The sequence below is a fragment of the Rana temporaria genome, chromosome 1 (assembly GCF_905171775.1).
Source record: "Rana temporaria chromosome 1, aRanTem1.1, whole genome shotgun sequence".
NCBI lineage: Eukaryota > Metazoa > Chordata > Amphibia > Anura > Ranidae > Rana > Rana temporaria.
The window spans coordinates 44340822-44368312 of NC_053489.1; the positions used below are offsets into that span (position 1 = coordinate 44340822).

The 27491-nt window shown below is 46.0% G+C and overlaps 1 protein-coding gene across 1 annotated transcript in view; it reads left to right on the top strand.

Annotated features, from left to right (window-relative positions):
* The first annotated feature begins 7270 nt into the window (after nucleotides 1-7270).
* Nucleotides 7271-27491, top strand: part of LOC120926883 (stAR-related lipid transfer protein 6-like) — a 38574-nt gene continuing 18353 nt past the window's right edge. The window contains exons 1-3 of the mRNA XM_040337181.1: nucleotides 7271-7422; nucleotides 21254-21351; nucleotides 23383-23432. Coding sequence (XP_040193115.1) covers nucleotides 7323-7422; nucleotides 21254-21351; nucleotides 23383-23432 — 248 coding nt within the window. The 5' untranslated portion in view covers nucleotides 7271-7322. The remainder of the gene's footprint in view (nucleotides 7423-21253; nucleotides 21352-23382; nucleotides 23433-27491) is intronic.

Consider the following 27491-nt stretch of genomic DNA (forward strand, 5'->3'; position numbering starts at 1 on the left):
CTAGGGTAATTATACCGACTGTTGTCTATCTTCAATGCGGTTAACTATATCGATATGTCTATGCTCCTGAGGAAGCGTTGTTTTCAAACGCGTAACATGTACAGCAAGCCCTCCTTTTCCTCTGGACCCACCGCCTGGTTACACATTGCACAGTTAACTGTTGATTGTACTCTCTCTTGAGTCTTTTATGATAGAATTGCATTATGATTGTGATAACCTTTGTAGACGAGTTATTTCATTTAATTTCTTTGATTTTATATTTGTAACTGTTTTTTATGACATCTCTCTAAAATAAATTATTTAGTTCTTTACCATACCTATCGTGTGCCTTCAATGTCCAAAAATTACTAGTCCTTAGTTAGAATTTCACATATTATCGGGACGGTGGCACATTGGTACCAGTGTATCCTCAGTATCACCCTGTAGGGATATATGTTAAAATTAGTCCTTATTCATAATCCCCCTAGAATAGGTTGCTAGGAAGAGGTTCAGGCAAATCTAGATTTTGGCTCCTCTATAAGCAGTGGAGCAGTGTTTGATTTGTTTTGCCTGCTCTGGGCTGCACAGCTGCAGGCTCAGCTGCTTTTCCCTGTATTCTAGTAGTTCTAGAATATAGGTAGGCTGGAATAGACTGACCTTTGGCATGAATATTAATGAGTTCTCAACCAATCCCTGCAGGGTAGAAGTGCTCTGTAGGTGGCTGAGCGGAGATAATTAGACTGAGGCGAGAGCTGCAGGGTTCTTGTCCTGAAGGAGGAGATCCCGGTCTGGAGGACTGCTGCCCCTCTGGTGTTTGTAAAAGCAACAGCAAGTTATATTGTGAACTATATATATGCAATATACCTATCTATCCAGAAGGTGGTGCTGTAGTATAATATTGTGTTATCTATAGTAAGGTAATCAGAGGAAGTACCATCCTTCTTTTGTTATATGCACTTGTTTATGTTCTCTTCCTGTTTCTAATGCTGTTGTGATAGATCTGGATACAATTTATATTTTGAATTCTTTTATTAGAACCAATAAAATGTTTTAATGTCTTTTATATTTTCATATTGTTTCTATATTGGTTTTTTTTTATATTTCTTTTTATATATTCATGTGTATGTATGAGAATGATCAATATTGCTTACTTTCCTTGATAAGTTTTGTCAGATATGTTTTTAAAGTATATTTCAACTTGGATGGACATACAGAGAGAGCTATTAAAATCAAAAAGCAGCTCCATCCCCCTCACTCACTCTGTGTCCCCCCTCCCTCCTAAATTCCTCATTCCAAAGAACAATTATGGACTTGGTTGTAAGAGGAAGTCACCCCTCCCCCCCTTGTCTGCTTACTGAGAGAACTTTTTTTATGACCGTGGATTTGCAAGAAGAGCATGGAAAGGACTTGTGAGAAGAATATGGAATAGGAAAAGACCCCTATATGAACTGACCTATGAGGATAGAGTGGGTGTATGATGTGAACCAATCAATGTATGCTTTGTGATTTCATATGGTAAATAAAACTAAAGTGAGGAGGGTTTATCCTTCCTGTTGGGACCGAGCTAAAAGGTGAGCAGATGTAGTTTCCTTGTCTGATCTATATATCTCACCTTATGAATTTGAATCAGACGGCAGGATGGGTTAGCCCCAGCCCTGAGATTGGATCAGGGGTCAAATCGCTATCACTGTAAGACATAATCTAACATCCTCCATAAAAGTAAAGCCGTTTTGCTATATCCAATAAGCTTCTAGCGCATGATGCAATACTCTGCACAATAGGTTATGGGCCCAGGCACCTAGGCATTGGAGAGGATATCCCAGGCACCCAGCAGCACCCAGAGGCACTGGAAAGAATGCTCAGTGAGTAAAGAAAGTCAATGAATACTGTATGCAAGCAGTTGAAAGATGGCAAGTGGCTCAGATGTGAAGTTTGCAATAGCAAAGCTGAACAATGCCAATGCCAATTACCAACTGTGGAAGTTTAAACTGGAAATGTTTCTTAACAAGGATGACTTGTGACAAATGCTGAATACAGACAGACCCACAAACGGAGGGATGGGACACGAAAAATAGGCAGGCAAAAGCAATCATAACCTTACTAGTGGAAGATGACCAGGCTTATCCAACAGAGAAATGGCCAAAGGTATGTGGACTTCATTACAGAAACTGCATGAGCATTCAAGTCTAAACAGCAAACTGTTTTGCTAATTTATGCAAGATGAGACTAGAAGAAGGCCAGCAAATGTGTGACCCCATGAGGCTATGCTAGAGATCAGCAGCTGGCTGCTATCGGAGAGGACATCAAAGATAACCATATGTTGCCCTGAAAAGTAAAGCGTTTGCTGTATCCAAGAAGCTTCTAGTGCATGATGCAATACTCTGCACTACTCTAGGTAGGATAGCTACAGCTTGCCATCAAGGTCCCAGCTAAGTGGGAGATGGAGGGCCTATATTTTTTGCTGGAAGAAACTTTGAGTCAAGAAGAGGGGGTGCACTGAGGAAGGGGTTAAAAAGGGGTAAAAGCTGGGATCCATTGATTAGATATCTGACATTCCCCAGGACACTCACAACCTAAACCTTTATCCAAGAGATGGGTCTCTGGGCACAGTGCCATAGCCCCCCCCCCCCCCGACTCTCCCTTTTCTTCCCTTTCCTCTACACTTTTTCTCCACTTTGTTTCACCCCCTCCCCCCATCTTTTCAAAAATGTCAAATTAGTGTTATTTGTTATGTGATTTCTCTCGCTCACCTCAGCAGGCCATTGCCTGCTTGGGTTATGGAACAAACACCTGCCCGACGGAGGAGCCAGACTTCCCCGATTAGTCAGATGGGGAGCTGGTTCTTGCCAGTGGCGGAATATACGCCGGGGCCAGGGCTTGAGAACCTGCCTTGGGTTATAGACACAGTGGTAATGTTTCCAGTTTAAGAGTCTTGGTTGAGACAGGTACATGTACCATACTTAATTGAGCGCAGGGGAGGGCTGGCAGCCTTAGGCCTGGGGGGCAAGTCCAGTCAAGTGGCCCATAGAGCGTGGAAAAGTGATGGATCGAAGAAAACAGTCTAAGATTTTTCATGATCACAAGAGTCCGCACAGAGCCTCCCCTTACATCAGAGTCCGCACAGAGCCTCCCCTTACATCAGAGTCCGCACAGAGGCTCCCCTTACATCAGAGTCCGCACAGAGGCTCACCTTACATCAGAGTCCGCACAGAGGCCCCCCTTACATCAGAGGTCCGCACAGAGGGCCCCCCCCTTACATCAGAGTCGTCCGCACAGAGCCTCCCCTTACATCAGAGTCTGCACAGAGCCTCTCCTTACATCAGAGTCCGCACAGAGCCTCCCCTTACATCAAGAGTCTGCACAGAGCCTCCCCTTTATCAGAGTCCGCACAGAGCCTCCCCTTACAACAGAGTCCGCACAGAGCCTCCCCTTACATCAGAGTCCGCACAGAGCCTCCCCTTACATCAGAGTCCGCACAGACCCCATATACATCAGATCTGATGTAAGGGTGTTCTGGGAAACTTGATTTAAGGGTGCATGCTGTGGACTATGTGTAAAGAGGGTCTTTGCTCACCAAAGCCTACCCCCCTCACCCTTTAACAAAGTCCACAGACCACCCCTTTTTATACACTAGGAGGCAGGAGAGACTAGAGAGGGTGAGCTTACCAGGATGGAGGCTGAGGCGCAGGCAGACTGTCTGATGCTTTTTTGGGTTCAAACTTCCTGTCCAGTGCCCACACATGCCCGGGGAGTGTGGACAGGGCAGACTCAGGAGGAGGAGCAGATGAGCTCTATCTCTCCTCATGTCTGTGCAGAGAGAGAAGGGGATGTCAGCGCTGGTGTGTGCTGAGGCTGAGCTATGTGTGAGACGAGACATAGCTCAGCTCTGCAGCCATCTACCTCGGAGCTGACACAGACATGGCTGCACAGTGGGAGGTGAGCAGCAGCATATTCCTGCTCTGCATAAACAGCATTTGGTAGTGGCGGCCGGTGGCTGTGCATAGTGTCACCAGCCCGGGGGGGAGATTTCCACCCTGCCCATCCTGCCAGCCCTCCCCTGATTGAGCGGATGTGTTACAGTCCACATTAGGATGTGATAACGGTCCGTGTATGTTATATGAGGTGGATTCCTCAAGTCTTTTAGAATATTCCATGTATGACTCTCTAAATGTGTTATATACTGCGCAATGAATAGAGGAGATCTTTGTACCATGTATTGCAAAACTTTTCCAATCAGGGGCGGTGGAATCACTTATTGCAAGATATTGTAGTATAAAAGGCTCATGAAAAGCAGGGAAGGGAGGGGGGCCATGCCACAGCAACCTACGGAATCAGCACAGTCCACAGGGCTTGTGGAGGTTTTAAAGGGGTTGTAAAGGAAAAAAATGTTTTCATAATAAGCATCCTTTACCTGCAGACTTTCCTCTTTTCACTTCCTCATTGTTCATTTTTGCTCAGAAGTTGCTCTATTTCTTCTCTGTTCTGTTCACTTCCTGCTTGTCTGATTGTTGCTCACCACCGTGAAGGGAGGCTTTACTGCGGTGGTCAGTAACATGCTCACCCCCTCTGGGAACTACATCTGTTGCAGCAGGACGCTCTCCTACGTGTTAGAGACTTCAAGGAGGTGTGAATTACTGGAGTGACGCAATTCCATACTGAGAAATGTAGTTCTTACATGAACGAGCGCCGCAAACCAGGAAGTGAATGAGAGAACAGAAACTAGAAAGCCGGAGGTGATATAGATGAAGGAATTTAATAGGTATTTACTCTATTTTTTAACAGAATCATTACACTATTCTGTCTGTCTACCTTGCAGACATTAATTTTAGGCAACATTTTTCCTTTACAACTCCTTTAACCGACTAACTCCTTTGACTCCTTTAACCGACTAATAAGCGTCCTGTGGCCTCAAGAAAACAAACCAGCGTAGAACGCAGGTGGAAATTACGTCACCGGGTAAGAGACGGCCGGGCTTGGCTGTTGGGAGCTGGAGCTCCGATTGCGTAGCCTGATCCGCCAGCCTAATCTTCCAACAGCCAAGCCCGGCCGTCTCTTACCCGGTGACGTCATTTTCACCCGCGTTCCACACTGGTTTGCTTCCCGGTGGCCACAGGACGCTTAGAGCACTCAGCTAAAACCTCCACATACCCCGTGAACAGTGCTGAATGCGGAGGATGCTGTGGCATGGCTCCATCCCTTCCCTGGCCCCCTCCCTTCCCTCCCTTTTGATGAGCCCTTTATACTTCATAATCTTGTACGTGATTCTTAATCCTTGTGCTATTATATGAATTTTAATCCTCTACACTTAGGTGGCGCTTCCCTTTTCTTTCTTTTTTTCTGGCTGCCTGGGGACCAGGAGGAGAATAGAACCTGGGACAAAACAGTGGGACCAGTCAGAGGGTCTACGCTACACATACGACTGTGATGCTGTATACACACGACCGTTTTTAATGTCATGTTAAAAAACATGATTCTTGTCAAACCTGCCTTGCATACACACGATCGTGAAAAAAAATGCTCGAGCAAAGTGCGGTGACGTGCAACACGTACGACGGCACTATAAAGGGGAAGTTCCATTCGAATGGCGCCACCCTTTGGGCTGATTATGCAAATTTCCCTTTTCGTAACTTGCTTCTGAGCATACGCGTTTTTTTCTTCGTCGTTAAAGCCTACACACGACCATTCTCACGACGAGAAAAACTACAGCGTGAAAAACGTCGAGAAAAAATAGAGCATGTTCTACATTTTGAATGCCCATTTTTTCTCGTCGAGAAAAATGCTCTGGAGCCTACACACAATCGTTTTTAATGACCAATAAAAAAATTGCATTTTTTCTCCTCATGAAAAACAGTTGTGTGTACGCGGCATAATTCACGATCGTATCTTAACTATGGATTGAAATACACACACAGGGCTGGATTCAGGTAGATCCGCGCATTTTTACGGCGGCGCAGCGTATCGTATTTACGATACGCCGCCGTAAGTAAGAGAGGCAAGTGCTGTATTTACAAAGCACTTGCCTCCTAAGTTACGGCGGCGTATCGTAAATGGGGCCGGAGTAAGCGCGCCTAATTCAAATGAGGGGGAGTGTTTTATGTTAATTATTGGTGACCCGACGTGATTGACGTTTTTCCCGAACTGCGCATGCGCTGTCCGTGGAATTTCCCAGTGTGCATTGCTCCAAAGTACGCCGCAAGGACGTCATTGGTTTCGACGTGAACGTAAATTACGTCCAGCCCCATTCACGGACGAGTTACGCAAACGACGTAAATTTTTTTTTCAAATTTAGACGCGGGAACGACGGCCATACTTAAAGCGGGAGTTCACCCAATTAGTTTTTTTTTTCTCTTTTCCCCTTAGCTTCATGCTCGTTTTGTCTAGGGGAATCGGCTATTTGTTTTAAAATATGAGCCGTACTTACGTTTTCGAGATGCATCCTCTCCGTCGCTTCCGGGTATGGGTCTTGGGGAGCGGGCATTCCTTCTTGATTGACAGTCTTCCGAGAGGCTTCCGTCGGTCGCATCCATCCGTCACTCGTAGCCGAAAGAAGCCGAACATCGGTGCGGCTCTATACTGCGCCTGCGCACCGACGTTCGGCTTCTTTCGGAAAATCGTGACGCGATGGATGCGACCGTCTGAAGCCTCTCGGAAGACTGTCAATCAAGAAGGAACGCCCATTCCCGAAGCCCATACCCGGAAGCGACGGAGAGGATGCATCTCGTAAACGGGTAAGTACTGCACATATTTTAAAACAACTAGCCGATTCCCCTAGACAAAACGAGCATCCATCTAAGGGGAAAATGTGTTCTCTATGGGTGAACCTCCGCTTTAACATTGCGTACGCCTCCTAATAGCAGGAGCAACCTTACGCCGAAAAAGCCTAACGTAAAAAAATTGCGCCGGGCGTACGTACATTTGTGAATCGGCGTATCTAGGTCATTTGCATATTCTACGCCGAAAACTACGGAAGCGCCACCTAGCGGCCAGCGTAAATATGCAACTAAGATACGACGGCGTAAGAGACTTTCGCCGCTCGTATCTTAGCCTAATTTAAGCGTATCTGGTTTCCAGAACACGCTTAAATTTACGACGGCGTAGATTCAGAGTTACGACGGCGTATCTACTGATACGCCGGCGTAACTCTCTCTGAATCTAGCCCACAATTATTACAAAATATGTGAATCCAGGTGACACAAGCTTACAATTATGTATAATTGGGGCTCCCTTAGGCAATATGGCTGTCCTTGCTTCATGTGCAGTCATATAACCTCTCGGAGAGAAGGTGTGCTTCCAGCTGCAGCTATAAACATCTCCACTTCCTGGAAACTCTCCTCCGGTATGTTATGTCACCAGCAGAGTCATTCCCTGTGCAAAGTACAGAAGACGTGATCAGGGTCACAGCCATTGCTGCTGCTGCTTCTCTGCAGGATCCCAGGCACCAAGGTAAGACTTGGCCAAGACCGGGGCTCAGCAGAGAGCCAAGTATGACATGCCAAGACTCTGTTCATGGCTGGCATCCCATTCATACTGCAATTATATTACTCTGTAGTCTCTTCCAAGAACTCACATTTTTATTGTGGCCGTACACATAATGATCTGATCGAACAATAATCAGATAATGTGATTAAATCTACGAATTACCAAAAAGGCACATAGGGCTAGATTCAGGTAGGGGGACGTAAGTTTGTGCGGGCGTAGCGTATGTTATTTACTAGGGCTGTGCGTTAAACGCGATATTAACGGCGTTAACGCAAACCCATGTAAACGATGTCAATATTTTTATTGCGCGATTAATGCGGGAGCGCTCGGGGTGGACGTGCAGAGTGTGCAGCGGCACGGCTTACCTTCTCGCTGGATTCACAGGCAAGTTACTCACCTTGTCCCTGGATCCAGCGATGCCACCCCGCTGTGTGATCGAGCGGGTCCTCCTCGCTTGGCGGGTCCTCCACGCTCGGCGGGTCCTCCTCGCTCGATTCACAGTGTCTGTGTGCCGCCGATCTCCGTTCCCTGCGACGTTACGGGAGCGGAGAACGGCGCCAAATTCAAAAAGGTAAACAAACACATTACATACAGTATACTGTAATCTTATAGATTACAGTACTGTATGTAAAAACACACCCCCCTTGTCCCTAGTGGTCTGCCCAGTGCCCTACATGTACTTTTATATAATAAAAACTATTCTTTCTGCCTGAAAACTGTAGATTGTCCAAAAGTGTCCCTTTATGTCAAAAATGGTTTTAGATCAGCTAGAAAACAGCGATCATAAATTATAATCACTTGCAGAATTGTGCGATATTTGTGGGGAAATTCGTCATAAATTAGATAGATTAATCGTGAGTTAACTATGACATTAATGCGATTAATCGCGATTAAAAATTTTAATCGTTTGACAGCACTATTATTTACGCTACGCCGCCGCAATTTAGAGAGGCAAGTGCTGTATTCACAAAGCACTTGCCTCCTAAGTTACGGCGGCGTAGTGTAAATGGGCTAGCGTAAGCACGCCTAATTCAAATGAGGATGAGGGGGGCGTGTTTTATGTAAATGTCTAGTGACCCGACGTGATTGATGTTTTTTACGAACGACGCATGCGCCGTCCGTGGACATATCCCAGTGTGCATTGCTCCAAAGTACGCCGTTTCGCGTACAACTTACACAAACAACGTAAAAAGATAGGCCTGTTCCGACGTCCATACCTTGCATGGGCTGCGCCACCTAGGGAGCAGCTTTATCTTTACGACGGTGTATCTCTAACGTAAACGGCGTAACTAATTGCGACGGGCGCACGTACGTTCCTGAATCAGCGTATCTAGTCATTTGCATATTCTACACCAAACTCAACGGAAGCGCCACCTAGCGGTCAGCGTAAATATGCACCCTAAGATACGACGGCGTAGGAGACTTACGCCGCTCGTATCTTAGCCTAATTTAAGCGTATCTGGTTTCCAGAATATGCTTAAATTTACGACGGCATAGATTCAGAGTTACGACGGCGTATCTGCTGATACGCCGGCGTAACTGTACCTGAATCTAGCCCATACAGTGTCATTGATTTCCAGCAAAACAGATCGACTTCATAGAAATTATTCTGATTGGTCTGGATGGAAAATCCAATCACACAGAACGATATGATTGGTAAGTGTATGGCACATCAAAAGATCTTCTCATGCGATTCTTGTTTTTTGAATGATTGTTTATTTTATTATTTTAAAGTGGTTGTAAGGCAGAAGTTTTTTTTTTTTTATCTTAATACATTCTACGCATTAAAGCGGATGTGCCATGAAAAAAAAAATATTAAAAGCCAGCAGCTACAAATACTGCAGCTGCTGACTTTTAATATTAGGACACTTACCTGTCCTGGAGTCCAGCGCCGTCCGCAGCAGAGGACGTGCGATCGCTCGTCACTCTGCTGCTCCCCCGCCATCCTCAGTGAGGGAACCAGGAAGTGAAGCGCTCCGGCTTCACTACCCGGTTCCCTACGGCGCATGCGCAAGTTGCGCTGCGCCGCTGATTGGCTCCCGCTGTGCTCTGGGAGCCGAGTGTTCCCAGAGCACAAAAGGGGGAGGACGGGAGGTGATGTCATGCCCGCAGTTTTCCCGAAACTGTGTGGCCGGAAGTGGGTGCAAATACCTGTCTTTAGACAGGTATCTGCACCCCCTCCCCCCTGAAAGGTGTCAAATGTGACACCGGAGGGGGGGGAGGGTTCCAATCAGCGGGAGTTCCACTTTAGGGTGGAGCTCCGCTTTAAGATAAAAAAACATTCTGTGTGCAGCAGCCCCCCCTAATACTTACTTGAGGTTCATCTAGATCCAGCGATGTTGCAGGAGTGTCTCGGCTGCCCGGAACTCTCCCTCCTCATTGGCTGAGATCAGTGGCGTCACTAGGGTTGGTGTCACCTGGTGCGGTCAAACATGGTGTCACCCCCCCCTCATCCGGTGATGTCACTGGCGCATGCACTCTGCACTCTGCCATACTGTGCCGGACCTTCAGAGCACCGTGCCCCAGCTGTTGCTCAAGATTTGGGGGGGGGGGCAAACAAACATCAATTGCAGCCTCACTGTGCCCCATCAAACGCAGCCACTGTGCCCCATCAAAAGCAGCCACTGTGCCCCATCAAACGCAGCCACTGTGCCCATCAAACGCAGCCACTGTGCCCCATCAAATGCAGCCACTGTGCCCCATCAAATGCAGCCACTGTGCCCCAGCTGTGCCCATCAAATGCAGCCACTGTGCCCCAGCTGTGCCCATCAAATGCAGCCACTGTGCCCCAGCTGTGCCCATCAAATGCAGCCACTGTGCCCCATCAAATGCTGCCACTGTGCCCCATCAAATGCAGCCATTGTGCCCACTAAATGCCGCCAATGTGCCCATCAAAAGTTTCCACTGTGACCCCCCCCGCCCGCTCGCTGCCTGCCCGGAACTTACCCTATTTGGCGGGTCAGGCAGCGGATGACGGCAGCGAGCTGTGGATCCTTGCAGTGACTCAGACAGCATCTCCTCCCCTCTTCGTGCTAGGTGTCCAATCACAACGCCTGCTTTTTTAGCCAATCAGGTGACGGGTATCAGACCTGTGCTATCTGATTGGTGGAGAGATGGTTCAGTGTTAGAAAAGCAAATATTCATTCGCTTTTCTAACACACTTGGGTGGACTCTGAGCGCAATGCTTTGCACTCCGAGTTCACTTTTTTGAAGCGTATTAGAGCCTATGAATTCAGGCACCCGGCGTCAGAAAAGGGGCCAGATGCATGAATAGGGGGTGGCGGTGGTGTCCATGGATAAATTCATGCAATGCATAAATCTCTCCATTATTCATTAAGGGGGTGGCTGGAGGGAGGGGGCAGCTTTAATGGATGCACTGCCACTACCTGGGTGGTGGACACAGAGCAACCCCCCCCCCCCATCAGACCAGCTCAGGGTGGGTGGCTCAGTAAGCTACTGTACCTATATAGCTGTGTCTGATAATTGTCACCTCGCCATCCACTTACACCCCTGTGAGAGGTGTGTACATTATTGGCACCCTGAGCTGGTCTGATATGGGGGGGGGGGGGCTGTACTGTATAGATAATATAGCTGTGTCCAGCACCCCCCCCCCCCTGAGATAGTGACATGTGATAGGCTCAGCAGGAGGAGGAAGAAGGACACAGGTCAGGTCATGGCATGCTGCGGCGCTGGAGGTGTTTTGGCCGTGTCAGCTGATAAAAAAAAAAAAAGACAGGGCTTTCCTCAACCTCGGGAGAGTCGGGGATGGTGTCACCCCTCTATCAAGTGTCACCCGGGTGCGGACCGCACCCCCAAGCAACGCCATTGGCTGAGATGGCAGTGCCGCGCCATTGGCTCCCGCATAGCATACTAGCTCATTATGATTTACTTACCTGAGATCGAAGCCCCACGAAGTGACTCTTGTTCCTCTCCGCTGTCGCCATGATACCCGAGTGACTTCCAGGTATCGTGGCTCTGGCGCCGTGATTGGCCGGAGCTGCGATGACGTCACTCCCGTGCATGCGCGCAGGAGCCGTCAGTGATGGCACGATCGCCTTCACTAATGACGTGCTCAGTGCGCCTGTGCCATTGTCTATGCCGTGCATGCGCCATAGACATCGTGCAGTCTTTTCTGCAAATATCTCCTAAAGGGTGTAGGTTTGGGAGATATTTGTTGCACCTACAGGTAAACCTTAATCTAGGCCTACATGTAGGTTAAAGTGGTCTGTAAGGGTTCATAAAATCGCTTTTCAATTTTAGGGATGTTGGTGCCACTATACTATAATCAATTTCATGCTTTTTCCTGTCCAGGGGTGGACTGACCATTCGGGCACTGCCCGAGGGCCCCATGCCACTAGGGAGCCCCATCAGGGTTGTCAGCCTCAGTATAACCAGGGACAGTATGTAAAAATATATTTTTTTAAATCCCAAGATTATAGCTGCCCCACCTCTCCAGTACCTTTTCAGTGTGTGTGTGTATTCTGTGTGTGTGTGTATACTGTGTGTGTGTGTATACTGTGTGTGTGTGTGTGTGTGTGTGTGTAGTGTGTATACTGTATGTGTGTATACTGTGTGTGTGTGTGTGTAGTGTGTATACTGCGTGTGTGTGTAGTGTGTATACTGTGTGTGTGTATACTGTGTGTGTGTGTAGTGTGTATACTGTGTGTGTGTATACTGTGTGTGTGTGTGTGTGTGTAGTGTGTATACTGCGTGTGTGTATACTGTGTGTGCATATTGTGTGTCTGTGTGTGTGTGTAGTGTGTGTGTGTATACTGTGTGTGCATATTGTGTGTCTGTGTGTGTGTGTACTGTGTGGCCTCATAATCTCCTATTGCCTGGGGCCCCATAATCTCCTATTGCCCAGGGGCCCTATAATCTCCTATTGCCCGGGGGCCCCATAATCTCCTCTTGCCCCGGGTGCCCCATAATCTCCTATTGCCCGGGTGCCCCATAATCTCCTCTTGCCCCGGGGTGCCCCATAATCTCCTATTGCCCGGGTGCCCCATAATCTCCTATTGCCCGGGGGCCCCATAATCTCTTATTGCCCAGGGGGCCCCATAATCTCCTATTGCCCGGGAGCCCCATAGTCTCCTATTGCCCGGGGGCCCCATAATCTCCTATTGCCCAGGGGCCCATAATCTCCTATTGCCCGGGGGCCCCATAATCTCCTATTGCCCGGGGGCCCCATAATCTCCTATTGCCCGGGGGCCCCATAATCTCCTATTGCCCGTGGGCCCCATGAGTTGTCAGTCCGCCCCTGTTCCTTTCTACTCCTTTTGACCATTGTGTATATATGTGCTTTATAACAAAAATATTTCCAGCTAATTATTTAAAATAGAAATATGGCACAGGAGATGAAACTGTTAAATAGTGATTATACAGGTTGAAATAAAAGGGTAAAGTCCAATTGTCCTGGTGAATAAAGAGTTAACTCCCTGTGCACACAATACAAACTTTCCTCTGTCAGCTGCAGCTCTCTCACTTGCAAATCTGATGCAGGAGATACCATCACTACTGTGCTACTTTGTTGTTATTTTGCCTTAAAGCGTTACATTGAATTCTTATGGAGATTGTGGGCCAGATCCACAGAAGAATTACGCCGGCGTATCTATTGATACGCCGCGTAATTTCAAAGTTTCCGCGTCGTATCTTTGTTTTGTATCTACAAAACAAGATACGACTGCATCTGGGCTCGATCCGACAGGCGTACGTCTTAGTCCGCCATCTGATCGTAGGTGCATTTTTCAGCCGGACACTAGGTGGCGTTTCCGTCAAATTCCACGTCGAGTATGCAAATTAGCTAGATACGGCGATCCACGAACGCACGTCCGGCGCTTTTTTTTTTCGTCGTTTGCGTTAGGCTTTTTCCGGCGTATAGTTACCCCTGCTATATGAGGCGTACTCAATGTTAAGTATGGCCGTCGTTCCCGCGTCAAATTTTGAATTTTTTACGTCGTTTACGTAAGTCGTTCGCGAATAGGGATTTGCGTAGAATGATGTCACCGTCGTAAACATTGGCTTCTTCCGGGTTAATTTCGAGCTTGCGCACTGGGATACCCCCACGGACGGCGCATGCGTCGTTAAAAAAAAAACGTCATTTACGTTGGGTCACAACGTATTTACATAAAACACGCCCCCATCACATTGATTCGAATTGCGCGCCCTTACGCCGCCAAAGATACACTACGCCGCCGTAACTTACGGCGCAAATTCTTTGAGGATAAGGAAATTACGCTGTAAGTTACGGCGGCGTAGTGTATCAGAGATTCGCCACGCCGGCCGCAACAATACGTCGATGTACGTGGATCTGCCCCTGTGTGTCAGAGTGATCATTCAGTGAGGAAGGCTTCAGACTTTCTCCCAGTCATAGGATCCCACAGGCTGTGCACACAAGCTGAGTAGGAGGAGATAAGAAAAGATAAGATAGTGCGGGGCGTACAAGACATGTCCTGTGTACAGATAAGGGCAGGGGTGTCAAACTCAATTTCATTGTGGGCCGCATCAGCATTATGATTGCCCTCAAAAGGGCAGGTTGTATCTGTAATATTAAATGTCTGGCGCATTCCCTCCCCTTACATTAGATGTCAAGAGCCCCCCCACCATCAGAAGTTGTGTCCCCCACCCTCCCTTACATCACAGTGCACCCCCTTTCCTTATGCTGCTGCTTGGAAGAAGCTGGATGCATTGATCGAAAGCAGAAAGTAAGGGTCTGGAGGAGGACTGGAGCTCTCCTGCACCTGCAGGAGAGGTGCGAGGGCCACATGAAAGGGCCTGGAGGGCCGGATTCGGCCCCCGGGCCTTGTGTTTGACACCTGTGGATAAGGAGATTTTATGGACATTTGTAAAAAGGCCCAAGGTAGGCAGCTGTTTAAGGAAGTGGTGCGACATCAATGCTAATACATAGCTCCGAACTGTCCCTGATTTCGAGGGACTGTTCCTCATTCAGAACAAAGTCCCTCTGTCCCCTTCCTCCCCGTTTGTCCCTTATTTCGTTCTGATTTATAGTTGTATATAAAATGCACTAATTATCTATGAAAAAGTGCTTCCCAGTGCTAGACCCTTTATCCAAGAAATAGTAGTGGTTAAAAAAAAAGCACTTGTGGGCAGGGGCGGATTTGCTCTCCCTGCCGCCCCAAGGCCAGGTTCCACAATGCACCCCCTCTCCACCAACCAAACTTTTTTATCACTTTTTTTATTCTTATTTATTTGTAGCTTGTCGCTTACTTTTTAAAATTTTTGTATCATTTTCTTATTATTTTTCTTATACTTTACTTTTTTATTTTATTAATTTAATTATTATTTCTTATTATTTATTTATTTTTTATAAAAAAAATTTCACTTAACTTTTTTGCTATCACACAGGAGAAAACAATTTCCTGTGTGATAGCAATTGGAGGTGACATGTTCTCTTTATTGACCCTGTCACCTCCAAAACAGGAGTCCTAGCACTGTGCTAGAACTCCTGTCACAGCTGAGATGGGAAGAGCACAGCTCACCCCTCTCACGGTGTACATCGGCAGCAGGGACAGGAGACAATCTCGGTGGCTGGGGGGAGGACGGAGTCCCGAAGACAGAGCCGGCAAAGAGAGGTATGTGGGGGGGGGGGGGAGCACATATTTTACAAGTGATTTTGGCGACATCGCCGCAATCACTTGTTAACGAGCGAGCGGATTCCCCCATAACTTACCGCCCTTAACTATTTGTTCCGGGCGTCGGGGGAATCCATGCCACTGCCGCCCCTTAGAGCCCTGCCGCCCCAAGGCCTGGCCTCAGTGGCCTTGTGGGAAATCCGGGCCTGCTTGTGGGTTTAAAGGGGATGTAAACGTACAATTTTTTTTTCTCTAAATAGCTTCCTTTACCTTAGTGCAGTCCTCCTTCACTTACCTCATCCTTCCATTTTGCTTTTAAATGTCCTTATTTCTTCTGAGAAATCCTCACTTCCTGTTCTTCTGTCTGTAACTCCACACAGTAATGGGAGACTTTCTCCCTGGTGTGGAGAAAGCCTCTTGAGGGGGCGAGCAGGCAAGTCAGGACACTCTCTACATTGCAGATAGAGAAAGGAGCTGTGGGTTAGTGGGCGTCCTGACTTGCCTGCTTGCCCCTCCCCCCTCAAGAGGCTTTCTCCACACCAGGGAGAAAGCCTTGCATTACTGTGTGTAGTTACAGACAGAAGAACAGGAAGTGAGGATTTCTCAGAAGAAATAAGGACATTTAAAAGCAAAATGCAAGGATGAGGTAAGTGAAGGAGGACTGCACTAAGGTAAAGGAAGCTATTTAGGGGAAACAATTTTTTACCTTTACAACCCCTTTAACCAATATTTTTTTTGTATATTGTCCTTTAAGGGGGCGTGGCAAGGGGTGTGTCCTATGCCTGCATACTTTTGCTAATAGGTGTCCCTCATTTCCATCTCAGAAAGTTGGGAAGTATGCCATAGCTCCCAATTGTCCCTGATTTTGAGGGACTGTCCCTGATTGGGAACAATGTCCCTCTGTCCCTCTTTCCTCCTCATTTGTCTCTCCATTTGGTCTGATCTATAGAGTTGTATATAAAATGCACTTTTTATCTATCAAAAAGTGTTTTCCAGCCCCAAACCTTTCATCTGATTTCTAAATTGCTGCATTTGTAAATTCCAAAAGCCAATATAAAGGAATAGTAGTGGTAAAAAAAGCACTTGTGGGTTTAACCAATCTTGTGTTATATTTTGTACAGTTTTCCTTTAAGGGGGTGTGGCCAGGGGTGTGTCCTATGCCTGCATACTTTTGCTGATAGGTGTCCCTCGTTCCTATCTCGAAAAGTTAGGAGGTATGAGTATGCTGATATGTCAGTTAGTAATGTGAGAGGAGACTAAGGCCTCGTACACACGATAGGTTGGAAGGACCGTTGTCATAGGTTAACCGATGAAGCTGACTGATGGTCCGTCGCGCCTACACACCATCAGTTAAAAAAACGATCGTGTCAGAACGCGGTGACGTAAAACACAACGACGTGCTGAAAAAAACAAAGTTCAATGCTTCCAAGCATGTGTCGACTTGATTCTGAGCATGCGCGGATTTTTACCCGATGGTCGTGCCTACTAACGATCGGTTAGGAATCCATAGGTTAATTTTAAAGCAAGTTGGCTTTTTTTTAACTGATGGTTAAATAACCTATGGGGCCTACACACGATCGGTTTGGACCGATGAAAACGGTCCATCAGACCGTTGTCCTCTGGTTAACCTATCGTGTGTACGAGGCCTCAGGCCCCTTTCACACTGGGGCAGGAGGCGCGGTGGCGGTATAGCGCCGCTAAAAATAGCGGCGCTATACCGTCAGAATTGCCACGGGATTCGGCCGCTAGCAGGAAAGAACCCCTGCTAGCGGCCGATAAAGGGTTAATACCGCCCGCAATGCGCCTCTGCAGAGGCGCATTGCGGCCGGTATTACCGCGGTTTCCCATTGTTTTAAATGGGAAGGAGCGGTATACATATCGCTCCTCTCACCGCTCCAAAGACGCTGCTTGCAGGAGATTTTTTTATCTCCTGCCAGCGCATCGCCTCGGTGTGAAAGCCCCCGGTCTTTCACATTGAGGTTGCTGGGCAGGAGTTTTTCAGGTGGTATTTAGGCGCTATTTTTAGCGCTGTACCGCCTGAAAAACTCCTCAGTGTGAAAGGGGCCTTAAAGGGTCACTAAAGGAAAAACTTTTTTTAGCTGAAATGACTGTTTATTGGGTATAGAGACATAAAAGTTAACTGATTCCTTTTAAAAATGATTAAAAATTGAATTTAATCTATCATATAATGTGCCTCTAGTTTCACTTTCGGTTTTTAAAGGTACATACATGAAGTTCCGGGTGAGAGGTGAGTCGGGAAGACTCACAGAACAAAAACAAACAAATCCAGGGCAGTGTTTTGTTTTTAAAATGAATCTGATTGGTTCTGAGGAGTTTTAGACACACAGTAATGACAGCTTAGACCACCGTGAAAATCTCCCAGTACCATGGTTATAAGGAGCCAGACAACCAGGAAGTGTGGAGATCACAGCAGTTTTACAGCAACATCAAAGCAAAAACGAGCAATGAGGACATGAAACCAGTACTGCAGTAAGGTAAAGGAAGCTATTTAGCTAAAAAAAAAAATCCTTTAGTGACCCTTTAAGGAGTGAGGTGAGGGCCCGGGGGAGAGAGAGAGATTTGGGTGTCCTCAGCATAAAGATGGTATTGGAAGCCATGGGAGGCTATCAAGTGACCAAGGGAGGAGGTGTAGATAGAGAAGAAAAGGGGTACAAGAACAGAGCCTTGGGGGACCCCTATGGAAAAAGGAAATGGAGAGGAGGAGTTGTAGGCAACACTGAAGGAGCGATATGATAGGTAGGAGGAGAACCAGGATAGAGCAGACTCTTGGAGGCCAAGGGAACAGAGTCTATGGAGAAGGAGCAGGTAGGTGGTCAATGTTATCGAAGCCGCAGAGAGGCCTGTACTGTAGTAGGAGTGTGCAGTAGTGGACATTGGTTATTTCAGTTAGTAAATCGTTAGTGAGTTTTAGTAGTTTTAGTTTAGTAGTAGTGAGATAGGGCCAGATTCTCAAAAGAGTTACGACGGTGTAACTCAGGAAACACCGTCGTATCTGTTTTTGGCCCCGGGTATCTATGCGAGTGATTCCTAGAATCATTTTCGCATAGATCCGGCCAAGATCCGACAGGTGTAAGTCACTTACACCGTCGGATCTTAGATGTAATGCGACGTTGGCCGCTAGGTGGCGTTTACGTTCAGTTCTCATTTGACTATGCAAATGAGCCTGATACGCCGATTCCTGAAAGAATTTGCGTTGCGTACGTCGTTTCCGTAAGCGTAAGGTTACCCCTGCTATATGAGGGGTAACCTTACGCCAGTCCGCCGTATGCCATGTTAAGTATGGCGTCGGGTCCGCGTTGGCTTTTTCCGTCGGTTACATCGTTATCCTAAGTCGTTCACGAATATGACTTTACGTCAATGACGCTCACGTCGGCGTCATTGACGTTTTCCGTCGTGAGCTGGAGCATGCGCACTGGGCTATTTTTCCGCCCGGCGCATGCGCAGTTCGATCGTCGCGGGGGCGCGCTTAATTTGAATACAAGCCGTCCCCTTTGAATTACGCGGCCATACGCCGGGCCATTTACACTACGCCGCCGCAAATTACGGAGCAAGTGCTTGGAGAATACGGCACTTGCTCCAGTAAGTTGCGGTGGCGTAGTGTAAATGGCTTATACTACGCCAACGCCGATTCTATGAGAATCTGGCCTATATTAGTAGTTTTATTTGCTCCTGCGATGAAGGAAACCAGTAAGTCACAACACTAACTCGTCCCAGTGATTTATTTCTTATTGGACGGCTCAGTCTAAAGTTTTTTTTTATATATTCTTTATTTAGAAACAAGGTGTGTGCAGGTGGAAGTATTTCGTGCATACCATGCAATCACCAGATGTCAGATGTAAACATTATGATACGTGGAACACTAGTTGAAACATACATAGCAAGTTCGAGTTTGTCACTGAAAAATTCCACATATACAAGAGATAGAGACCCACAGGTGTCACGGGAGATTCAGAGTATTGTCTCGCAATTGATGGGCTGAAACTCCCCTCAAGTTTTACCAAACCACTTGCCAACGGCATAACATAGTTTAGCGCCGGGAGGGTGGCTCTCCTGTGCTGGATCACATGATCCGGTGTTCTGTCGAGAGGCGTCCCCCATCGAATAATGCCCAGGATGCACTGCACATGCGCAGTTTGAACTATACACTTCTCGATAGCGGGCACTTCCTCGATAGAACTTCGAGAAGTGCCCCCCCATCAAATAGTGCCTGGGACGAACTGCGCATCACAACAGCTGAGTTTCTGATCAGCTGTTGTGAAGGCGAGACGGCGCCTGCACACAATAGCAGACAGAAGAGTTATTTTTGTCAGATTGTACCCCGCGTTGCCGAGGCGTGTTCATGTGGATGAGCGCTGCCAAGGCGTATTCGTATTCATGTGGGTGAGTGCTGCCGAGGTGTGTTCATGTGGGTGAGCGCTGCCGAGGAGTGTTCATGTGGGTGAGCGCTGCCAAGGCGTGTTCATTGTTAATGTGGGTGAGTGCTGCCGAGGCGTGTTCATGTGAGTGAGCGCTGCCGAGGCGTGTTCAATTTTCATGTGGGTGAGCGATGCCGAGGCATGTTCATTGTTAATGTGGGTGAGTGCTGCCGAGGCGTGTTCATGTGAGTGAGCGCTGCCGAGGTGTGTTCATGTGGGTGAGCGCTGCCAAGGCGTGTTCATTGTTCATGTGGGTGAGCGCTGCCGAGGCGTGTTCATTGTTCATGTGGGTGAGCGCTGCCGAGGCGTGTTCATGTGGGTGAGCGCTGCCGAGGCGTCTTCATGTGGGTGAGCGCTGCCGAGGCGTGTTCATGTGGGTGAGCGCTGCCGATTCGTGTTCATGTGGGTGAGCGCTGCCGAGGCATGTTAATTTTTCATGTGGGTGAGCGCTGCCGAGGCGTGTTCATTGTTCATGTGGGTGAGCGCTGCCGAGGCGTGTTCGTGTGGGTGAGCACTGCCGAGGCGTGTTCATTGTTCATGTGGGTGAGCGCTGCCGAGGCGTGTTCGTGTGGGTGAGCACTGCCGAGGCGTGTTCATTTTTAATGTGGGTGAGCGCTGCCGAGGCGTGTTCATTGTTCATGTTGGTGAGCGCTGCCGAGGCGTGTTCATGTGGGTGAGCGCTGCCGAGGCGTGTTCATTGTTCATGTGGGTGAGCGCTGCCGAGGCGTGTTCGTGTGGGTGAGCACTGCCGAGGCGTGTTCATTTTTAATGTGGGTGAGCGCTGCCGAGGCATGTTAATTTTTCATGTGGGTGAGCGCTGCCGAGGCGTGTTCATTGTTCATGTGGGTGAGCGCTGCCGAGGCGTGTTCGTGTGGGTGAGCACTGCCGAGGCGTGTTAATTTTTAATGTGGGTGAGCGCTGCCGAGGCGTGTTCATTGTTCATGTGGGTGAGCGCTGCCGAGGTGTGTTCATGTGGGTGGGGGGCGGATTAGCACCCCACCCAAAAAATAAAAACCACAGAGGTGATCTAATGCCAGCCAAAGAAAGTTCTATTTGTGGGGAAAAATGACAAAAATGTCATTTGGGTACAGCATTGTATGACCGCGCAATTGTCATTCAAAGAGTGACAACTTTGAAAGCTGAAAATTGGTCTGGGCAGGAGAGGGGTTTAAGTGTCCAGTAAGCAAGTGGTTAAATATTCTGAGGCCACATAGAAAAAGTTATTCTGGTCAGATGAGACTAAAATTGAATTATTTGGCCTCAACACCAAACTGTATGTCTGGAGGAAATTCAATACAGCTCACCATCCAAATAACACAACAAAATGTGATTATTTTAAAAGGTGGAGTGATTATTTTCTATACCCACTGTATATACCAGGGGTCTCCAAACTTTTTAAACAAAGGGCTAGTTTATTATTCTTCAGACTTTAGGAGGGCCGGACTGTGGCCAGTGGTAGTGGAAATTTTCCAGGCATCAGTGGGCATAAACATCACCATATTTGGTATTAGGGGAAGAAATAGTGCCCCATCGTTGGTATCATTGGGAGGAATAATGCCCTATTATTGGTGCCAGGGAGAGAAATGATGCCCCACTGTTGGGTGTCAGTTGGACAAAAAGTGTCTCATGACAGTAAGAGGAAAAGTGCCCCAAGGGCCGGATACAGGCAGGCAAAGGGCCACCTCTGGCCCCAGGGCCGCAGTTTAGAGACCACTGGTATATACTGTAGTGCTTGGTGTTCTGCTATTACATGTTCCTTATATTTTTAAGATTCCAGGATGGATTATAAGAAGATATCGGATGAGATTTCCCAGAAGATTTTATCCTATCATGAGGATACCTCGGGCTGGAAAGTGGCCAAATCCCCCGTGAGTACAGATCATCCCATGGGTGTAGGAACCCTTACAAATCTGGGGGGGACAGCATTTTTTACTCGCCAGGTATATTCTTATCCAGTAAACTGGGAGTTGCTAGCGGCCGAATAGCGCTGCAAAACGACAGTAAAGCGCCGCTAAAAATAGAGGCGCTTTACTGCTGATGCCTCAGTGTGAAAGTAGCCTTAGGGCCCTTTCACACATACGGACCGTATGTCCGCATTTTCATCCGTCCGTTTGCGGATGAAAACGGGACATACATGGGTCCCTATGTGATTACGGGTGTCAGCGGATGAATATCCGCTGACACCCGTAATTTGTCCGCCTCCGCAAAGATCCGCATTTACAGACGGAAGAAATCCTATTTTTCTTCCGTCTGCCGGATCGGATGAACACGGACATACGGTCCGTGTTCATCCGATCCCCCATAGGGGAAAGCGGAGGAAAGACAGGGCGGTCCCTGCACAGTGTGCGGGGAACGCCCTGTCAGCTGCCAGCTCAGCGGGGATTTTACGGAGGATCCCCGCTGAGCAAAGCGGACACACGGAGCGGATCATTACTGATCCGCCCGTGTGAAAGGGCCCTTAGAGTGCCGCCTAATCAGTGGCAATGAGTGCAGCCTCAACCTCCTTAAAGGGGTAGTTCCCCTAAAAATAAAGTTTTGACATTGCATTTGCTATAATAATTACAGTTAGAATCGGCTGGTTTTATGTAAAAAATACCTCCGTACGTAGCGTTTGTATTATTCGTTCCCACCGCCACTTCCGGGTACGATGCTGGCGGTGGGCGTTCCTTATTGATGGACAGGCATCCGACCGACGCATCCATCGTGTCACGAGATGCCGAAAGAAGCCGAACGTCGTTGCGCATGCGCCGTATAGAGCCGCACCGACGTTCGGCTTGTTTCGGCATCTCGTGACGCGATGGATGCGTCGGTCGGATGCCTGTCCATCAATAAGGAACGCCCACCGCCAGCATCGTACCCGGAAGTGGCGGTGGGAACGAATAATACAAACGCTACGTACGGAGGTATTTTTTACATAAAACCAGCCGATTCTAACTGTAATTATTATAGCAAATGCAATGTCAAAACTTTATTTTTAGGGGAACCACCCCTTTAAGGAGTTTGCATTGATTTCAGCATGCATTGCATGGAACACTTTGCACATGCTGAAATCAATACAAACTCGTTAAACAGACCACATTCATTGAAAGTTGATTAATATACAGATCATGATTTTGCAATAAAGTGATCCATGCTGCAAACTCATTAAACAGTCTACACCTTCAGTGAAATTCCATGTACTGCAAAGTTTGCAAAACTTGAACTGTCACTGAAGGGAGAATGTTGAGTTTGCAGCATGGATCACTTTATTGCAAAATCATGATCTGTATATCATGATAAGAGTATTTTATTAATTTGTACCTGCTATCCTTTGCAGGGGGTTTCCCTCATGCTTCTCTCTCTCCTCCTGTCACCAGACAGCCTCCACCTCCCAAGAGAGGACCCAGTGAACAACAGCCGCACGGAGGGGGTGGGCGGAGCTTTAGGCTCCGCCTCCGCCAGTCATGTTTGTAATCCATTAGTCATCGGCCGCTCCGTACTATCCCCCGCCCACCTCTCCACCCCTCTACATTGAACTCTGCCTCTCCAGCCCTCTACATTGCCGCTCCCTCCTACTACCCTCAGTATTCGTGAGTATAGCGGCAAAGCAGAGGGCTGGAGAGGCGGGGCGGTATTAGCATTCGTGAGGAGAATAGTAGGAGGGGGCGGCAATGTAGAGGGCTGGGCCTCCGCGCTGCAGACAGACAAAAAAAAAAAAAAGAAAAAAACAGGCTGAGACAGCGCCGCGGCCGTTTTACCTGGGGGGGATTTTACAATACCTGTCCCCCCCGCATTATTTCCTGGGGGGGATGCGTCCCCCCCATCCCCCCCGGTTCCTACGCCCATGGATCATCCCGATGAGTAAAATAAATAATTTCCCCAGAAAATAACGTCTAATACAGAATGTTTGTTCCTTCTAGAAAGACGTCATTGTTTCATGGAAACCATCCAAAGAATATTCAGGAAATATGTAAGTAATGACAACCGGAGGCATTGTCCTCGGATCTTCTCCGCTTCCATGGAGAAGGTCCAAGGACTGGAATTCTGTACTGCAAATCTTTACATTGGATAGGAATTCCCTATTAATAATAAATAGCGTACATCCTTTACATACCTCCCAACTTTCTGAGATGGGAATGAGGGACACCTATCAGCAAAAGTATGCAGACATACGACACACCCCTTGCCACGCCCAGGGCCGTCTTTACCACAGGGCAAATGGGGCAGCTGTCCAGGGCCCTGTCACTGTTGGGGGCCCAAAGCAAGCCCCTTTTGAAAAAGGGACAATTTTTTTTAGGGGTCCCCAAGGGGCCCGGAGGCCCACAGGGCCCCAGATGGCAACCCCCCTTTTTTTATTTATTTTTAAATAAAAAAAATATATTTTTTTAATATATTTGTATTTTATTTTTTATTAAAGGGACAATTTTTTTTTTTAGTGGTCTGGGGGTCCCCAGGGGCCCGTAGTTCCCCGGATGACAACCCCCCTTTTTTATAAAAAAAATATTTTTCTTTATTTCTTTTATATATATATATATATATATATATATATATATATATATATATATATATATATTATTATTAAAGGACCCAGAGGTCCCCAGGGCCCCGGATGGCAACCCCCCTTTTTTTATAAAAAAAAAAATTTCATATTATTTTATTTCTTTTTTTTCTTTTTATTTATTTTTATATATATATATATTTTTATTTTTATTAAAGGGCTCAGAGGTCCCCAGGGCCCCATGTGGCAAATACCCTTTTTTATTTTTTTTATAAATGTTTATTTTTTATTTGTGTTTATATATTTTTTTTATTTTATTTTTTTATTAAAGGGCCCAGAGGTCCCCATGGCCCTGGATGGCAACCACCCCTTTTTTTTTTATAAATGTTTTTTTTTATATATATATATATATATATATATATATATATATATATATATATATATTTTTTTTTTTTTATTAAAGGGCCCAGAGGTCCCGGATGGCAACCCCCTTTTTTTTAAATTTATTTTTATAAAAAAAAAATATTAAAAGGGCCCAGAGGTCCCCAGGGCAACCCCCCCTTTTTTATAAAAAAATATTTTTTTCATATTATTTTATTTCTTTTTTTTCTTTTTATTTCTATATATATATATATATATATATATATATATATATATATTTTAATTAAAGGGCTCAGAGGTCCCCAGGGCCCCATGTGGCAAATACCCTTTTTTATTTTTTTTATAAATGTTTATTTTTGTTTATATATTTTTTTTATTTATTTTTTTATTAAAGGGCCCAGAGGTCCCCATGGCCCTGGATGGCAACCACCCCTTTTTTTTATAAATGTTTTTTTTTTATATATATATATTTTTTGATTTTTTATTAAAGGGCCCAGAGGTCCCGGATGGCAACCCCCTTTTTTTTGTAATTTATTTTTATAAAAAAAAATTATTAAAAGGGCCCAGAGGTCCACAGGGCCCCAGATGGCAACCCCCTTTTTTTAAAAAAAAAATATATATAGTTTTTATATATATATTTTATTTCTTTTTTACTTTTTATTAAAGGGCCCAGAGGTCCCGGATGGCAACCCCCTTTTTTTTAAATTTATTTTTATAAAAAAAAAATATTAAAAGGGCCCAGAGGTCCCCAGGGCAACCCCCCTTTTTTTATAAAAAAATATTTTTTTCATATTATTTTATTTCTTTTTTTTCTTTTTATTTCTATATATATATATATATATATATATATATATATATATATTTTAATTAAAGGGCTCAGAGGTCCCCAGGGCCCCATGTGGCAAATACCCTTTTTTATTTTTTTTATAAATGTTTATTTTTGTTTATATATTTTTTTTATTTATTTTTTTATTAAAGGGCCCAGAGGTCCCCATGGCCCTGGATGGCAACCACCCCTTTTTTTTATAAATGTTTTTTTTTTATATATATATATTTTTTGATTTTTTATTAACCTGCCTGGCGGTCTTCCCGAGTCTGACTCGGGGTTTGATTTTCCTGCTGCGAGCGGAAACCCCGAGTCAGACTCGGGCTTGCCTCGCTAGATCCACAGGCACAAGTTACTTACCTTGTCCCTGGATCCAGCGATGCCACCGCGCTGTGTGAGCGAGCGGGACCTCGCTCGATTCACACAGTGCCTCCGTGTGACGCCGATCTCCGTTCCCTGCGACGTTACGACGCACGGGGACGGAGAACGGCGCCAAATTCAAAAAAGTAAACAAACACCTTACATACAGTATACTGTAATCTTATAGATTACAGTACTGTATGTAAAAAAAACACACCCCCCTTGTCCCTAGTGGTCTGTCCTGTGTCATGCATGTCATTTTATATAATAAAAACGTTTCTTTCTCCCTGCAAACTGTAGATTGTCCATAGCAACCAAAAGTGTCCCTTTATGTCAAAAATAGTTTTAGATCAGCTAAAAAACAGCGATAATAAATTATAATCACTTGCAGAATTGTGCGATAGCGATTTGTGGGGAAATTCGTCATAAAAAAAAAAAAATAATGACAGCAACAATTCTGCAACTGGGCAAATTTCAGTGATTTTGATTTGATTACATTATTGAATAATTTTTATTATAATTATATTATTATTTGTTATAATTATTTATAATTATTTATTATATTATAATTTATAATTTTGTTTTTAAAAAAATGTCATACCTGGGATGCCTATTAGAATCTTGTTTGGTCAGATTTAAGTGAGTTATTTCTAAAAATTACAGACCTACAATATAAAACGCCAAATTTCCTTGCAAATAATGGTACCGCTTTTAGCATGTTTTTTCTGACAGAATCATACCGCCAGGGAGGTTAAAGGGCCCAGAGGTCCCGGATGGCAACCCCCTTTTTTTTGTAATTTATTTTTATAAAAAAAAATTATTAAAAGGGCCCAGAGGTCCACAGGGCCCCAGATGGCAACCCCCTTTTTTAAAAAAAAATATATATATAGTTTTTATATATATATTTTATTTCTTTTTTACTTTTTATTAAAGGGCCCAGAGGGCCACTGGGTGCTGCTTGTATATAAAAGTGAATTAGAATGTGATTTTATAACATCCCCAGTTTGCTCTTCCCGAGGCTGACTTCTTCATGTCCTGCTCCTCAAGGTATGTCACTGTTTGCTAATCTATATTGTAAATATAAGTTTTCTGTAGAGTGTGCCCAAAGTAATTATAATATTTGATGATTCACTGCAGGTCTGGTCAGTGTTTTAAAAATTTCCTCTATTTTACACATGGCATGGCATGGGGTCACAGCACCGTCTGTCCATTCTGCTTTAGCACCATGGGACCCCATGCCATGCCATGTGTAAAATAGAGGAACTCTTTAAATCACAGACCAGACCTGCAGTCCAGGCTGAGTAAAGCCTCAGAGCACATGACATTACTGTCTGTATTTAACTGCTTGATGGGCTTATTTTGGGCCTGGCTGGTTCACATGTATGTGTTTTGGCGGCCCACATTTGCGCAGGCACAGCAGCCCATTCATTTGAATGGGCCGCCATGCCTGCATTTCCTGCAAAGAAAGCGCATGCCTCATGTAATAGGCTGTGCACACGGCACGCCTATGCCCATCAAGCACTGTAATACAGCACTGTCTGTCCATTCTGCTGTCTGCTGTGACTTATCTGCAGTTCCCGCACTGTCAAACTTGCTGCATTTTTAGAAGTTTAGGTCACGCTTTTAAAAACACAGTGCGTTTGTGTGTGCAAGAACTGCAGGTAAGTAGCATGGTGCAAAAGCAGAATGGATTTCAAGGCAACTGTATTTTTAAAATGCTGAATGCACCTTTTTTCTGCAGGAAACAAAGGCATGGCAGCCCATTCAAATCAATGGCCTGCTGTACCTGCACAAATGAGGGCTGCCAAAACATACATGTGAACCAGCCAGGCCCAAAATAAGCTGGAGGGGGGCCCAAAAAAGTGCATTTTATATACAACGATATAAATCAGACCAAAATGAGGGACGAATGAGGAGAATGAGGGACAAATGAGGAGAATGAGGGACAAATGAGGAGAATGAGG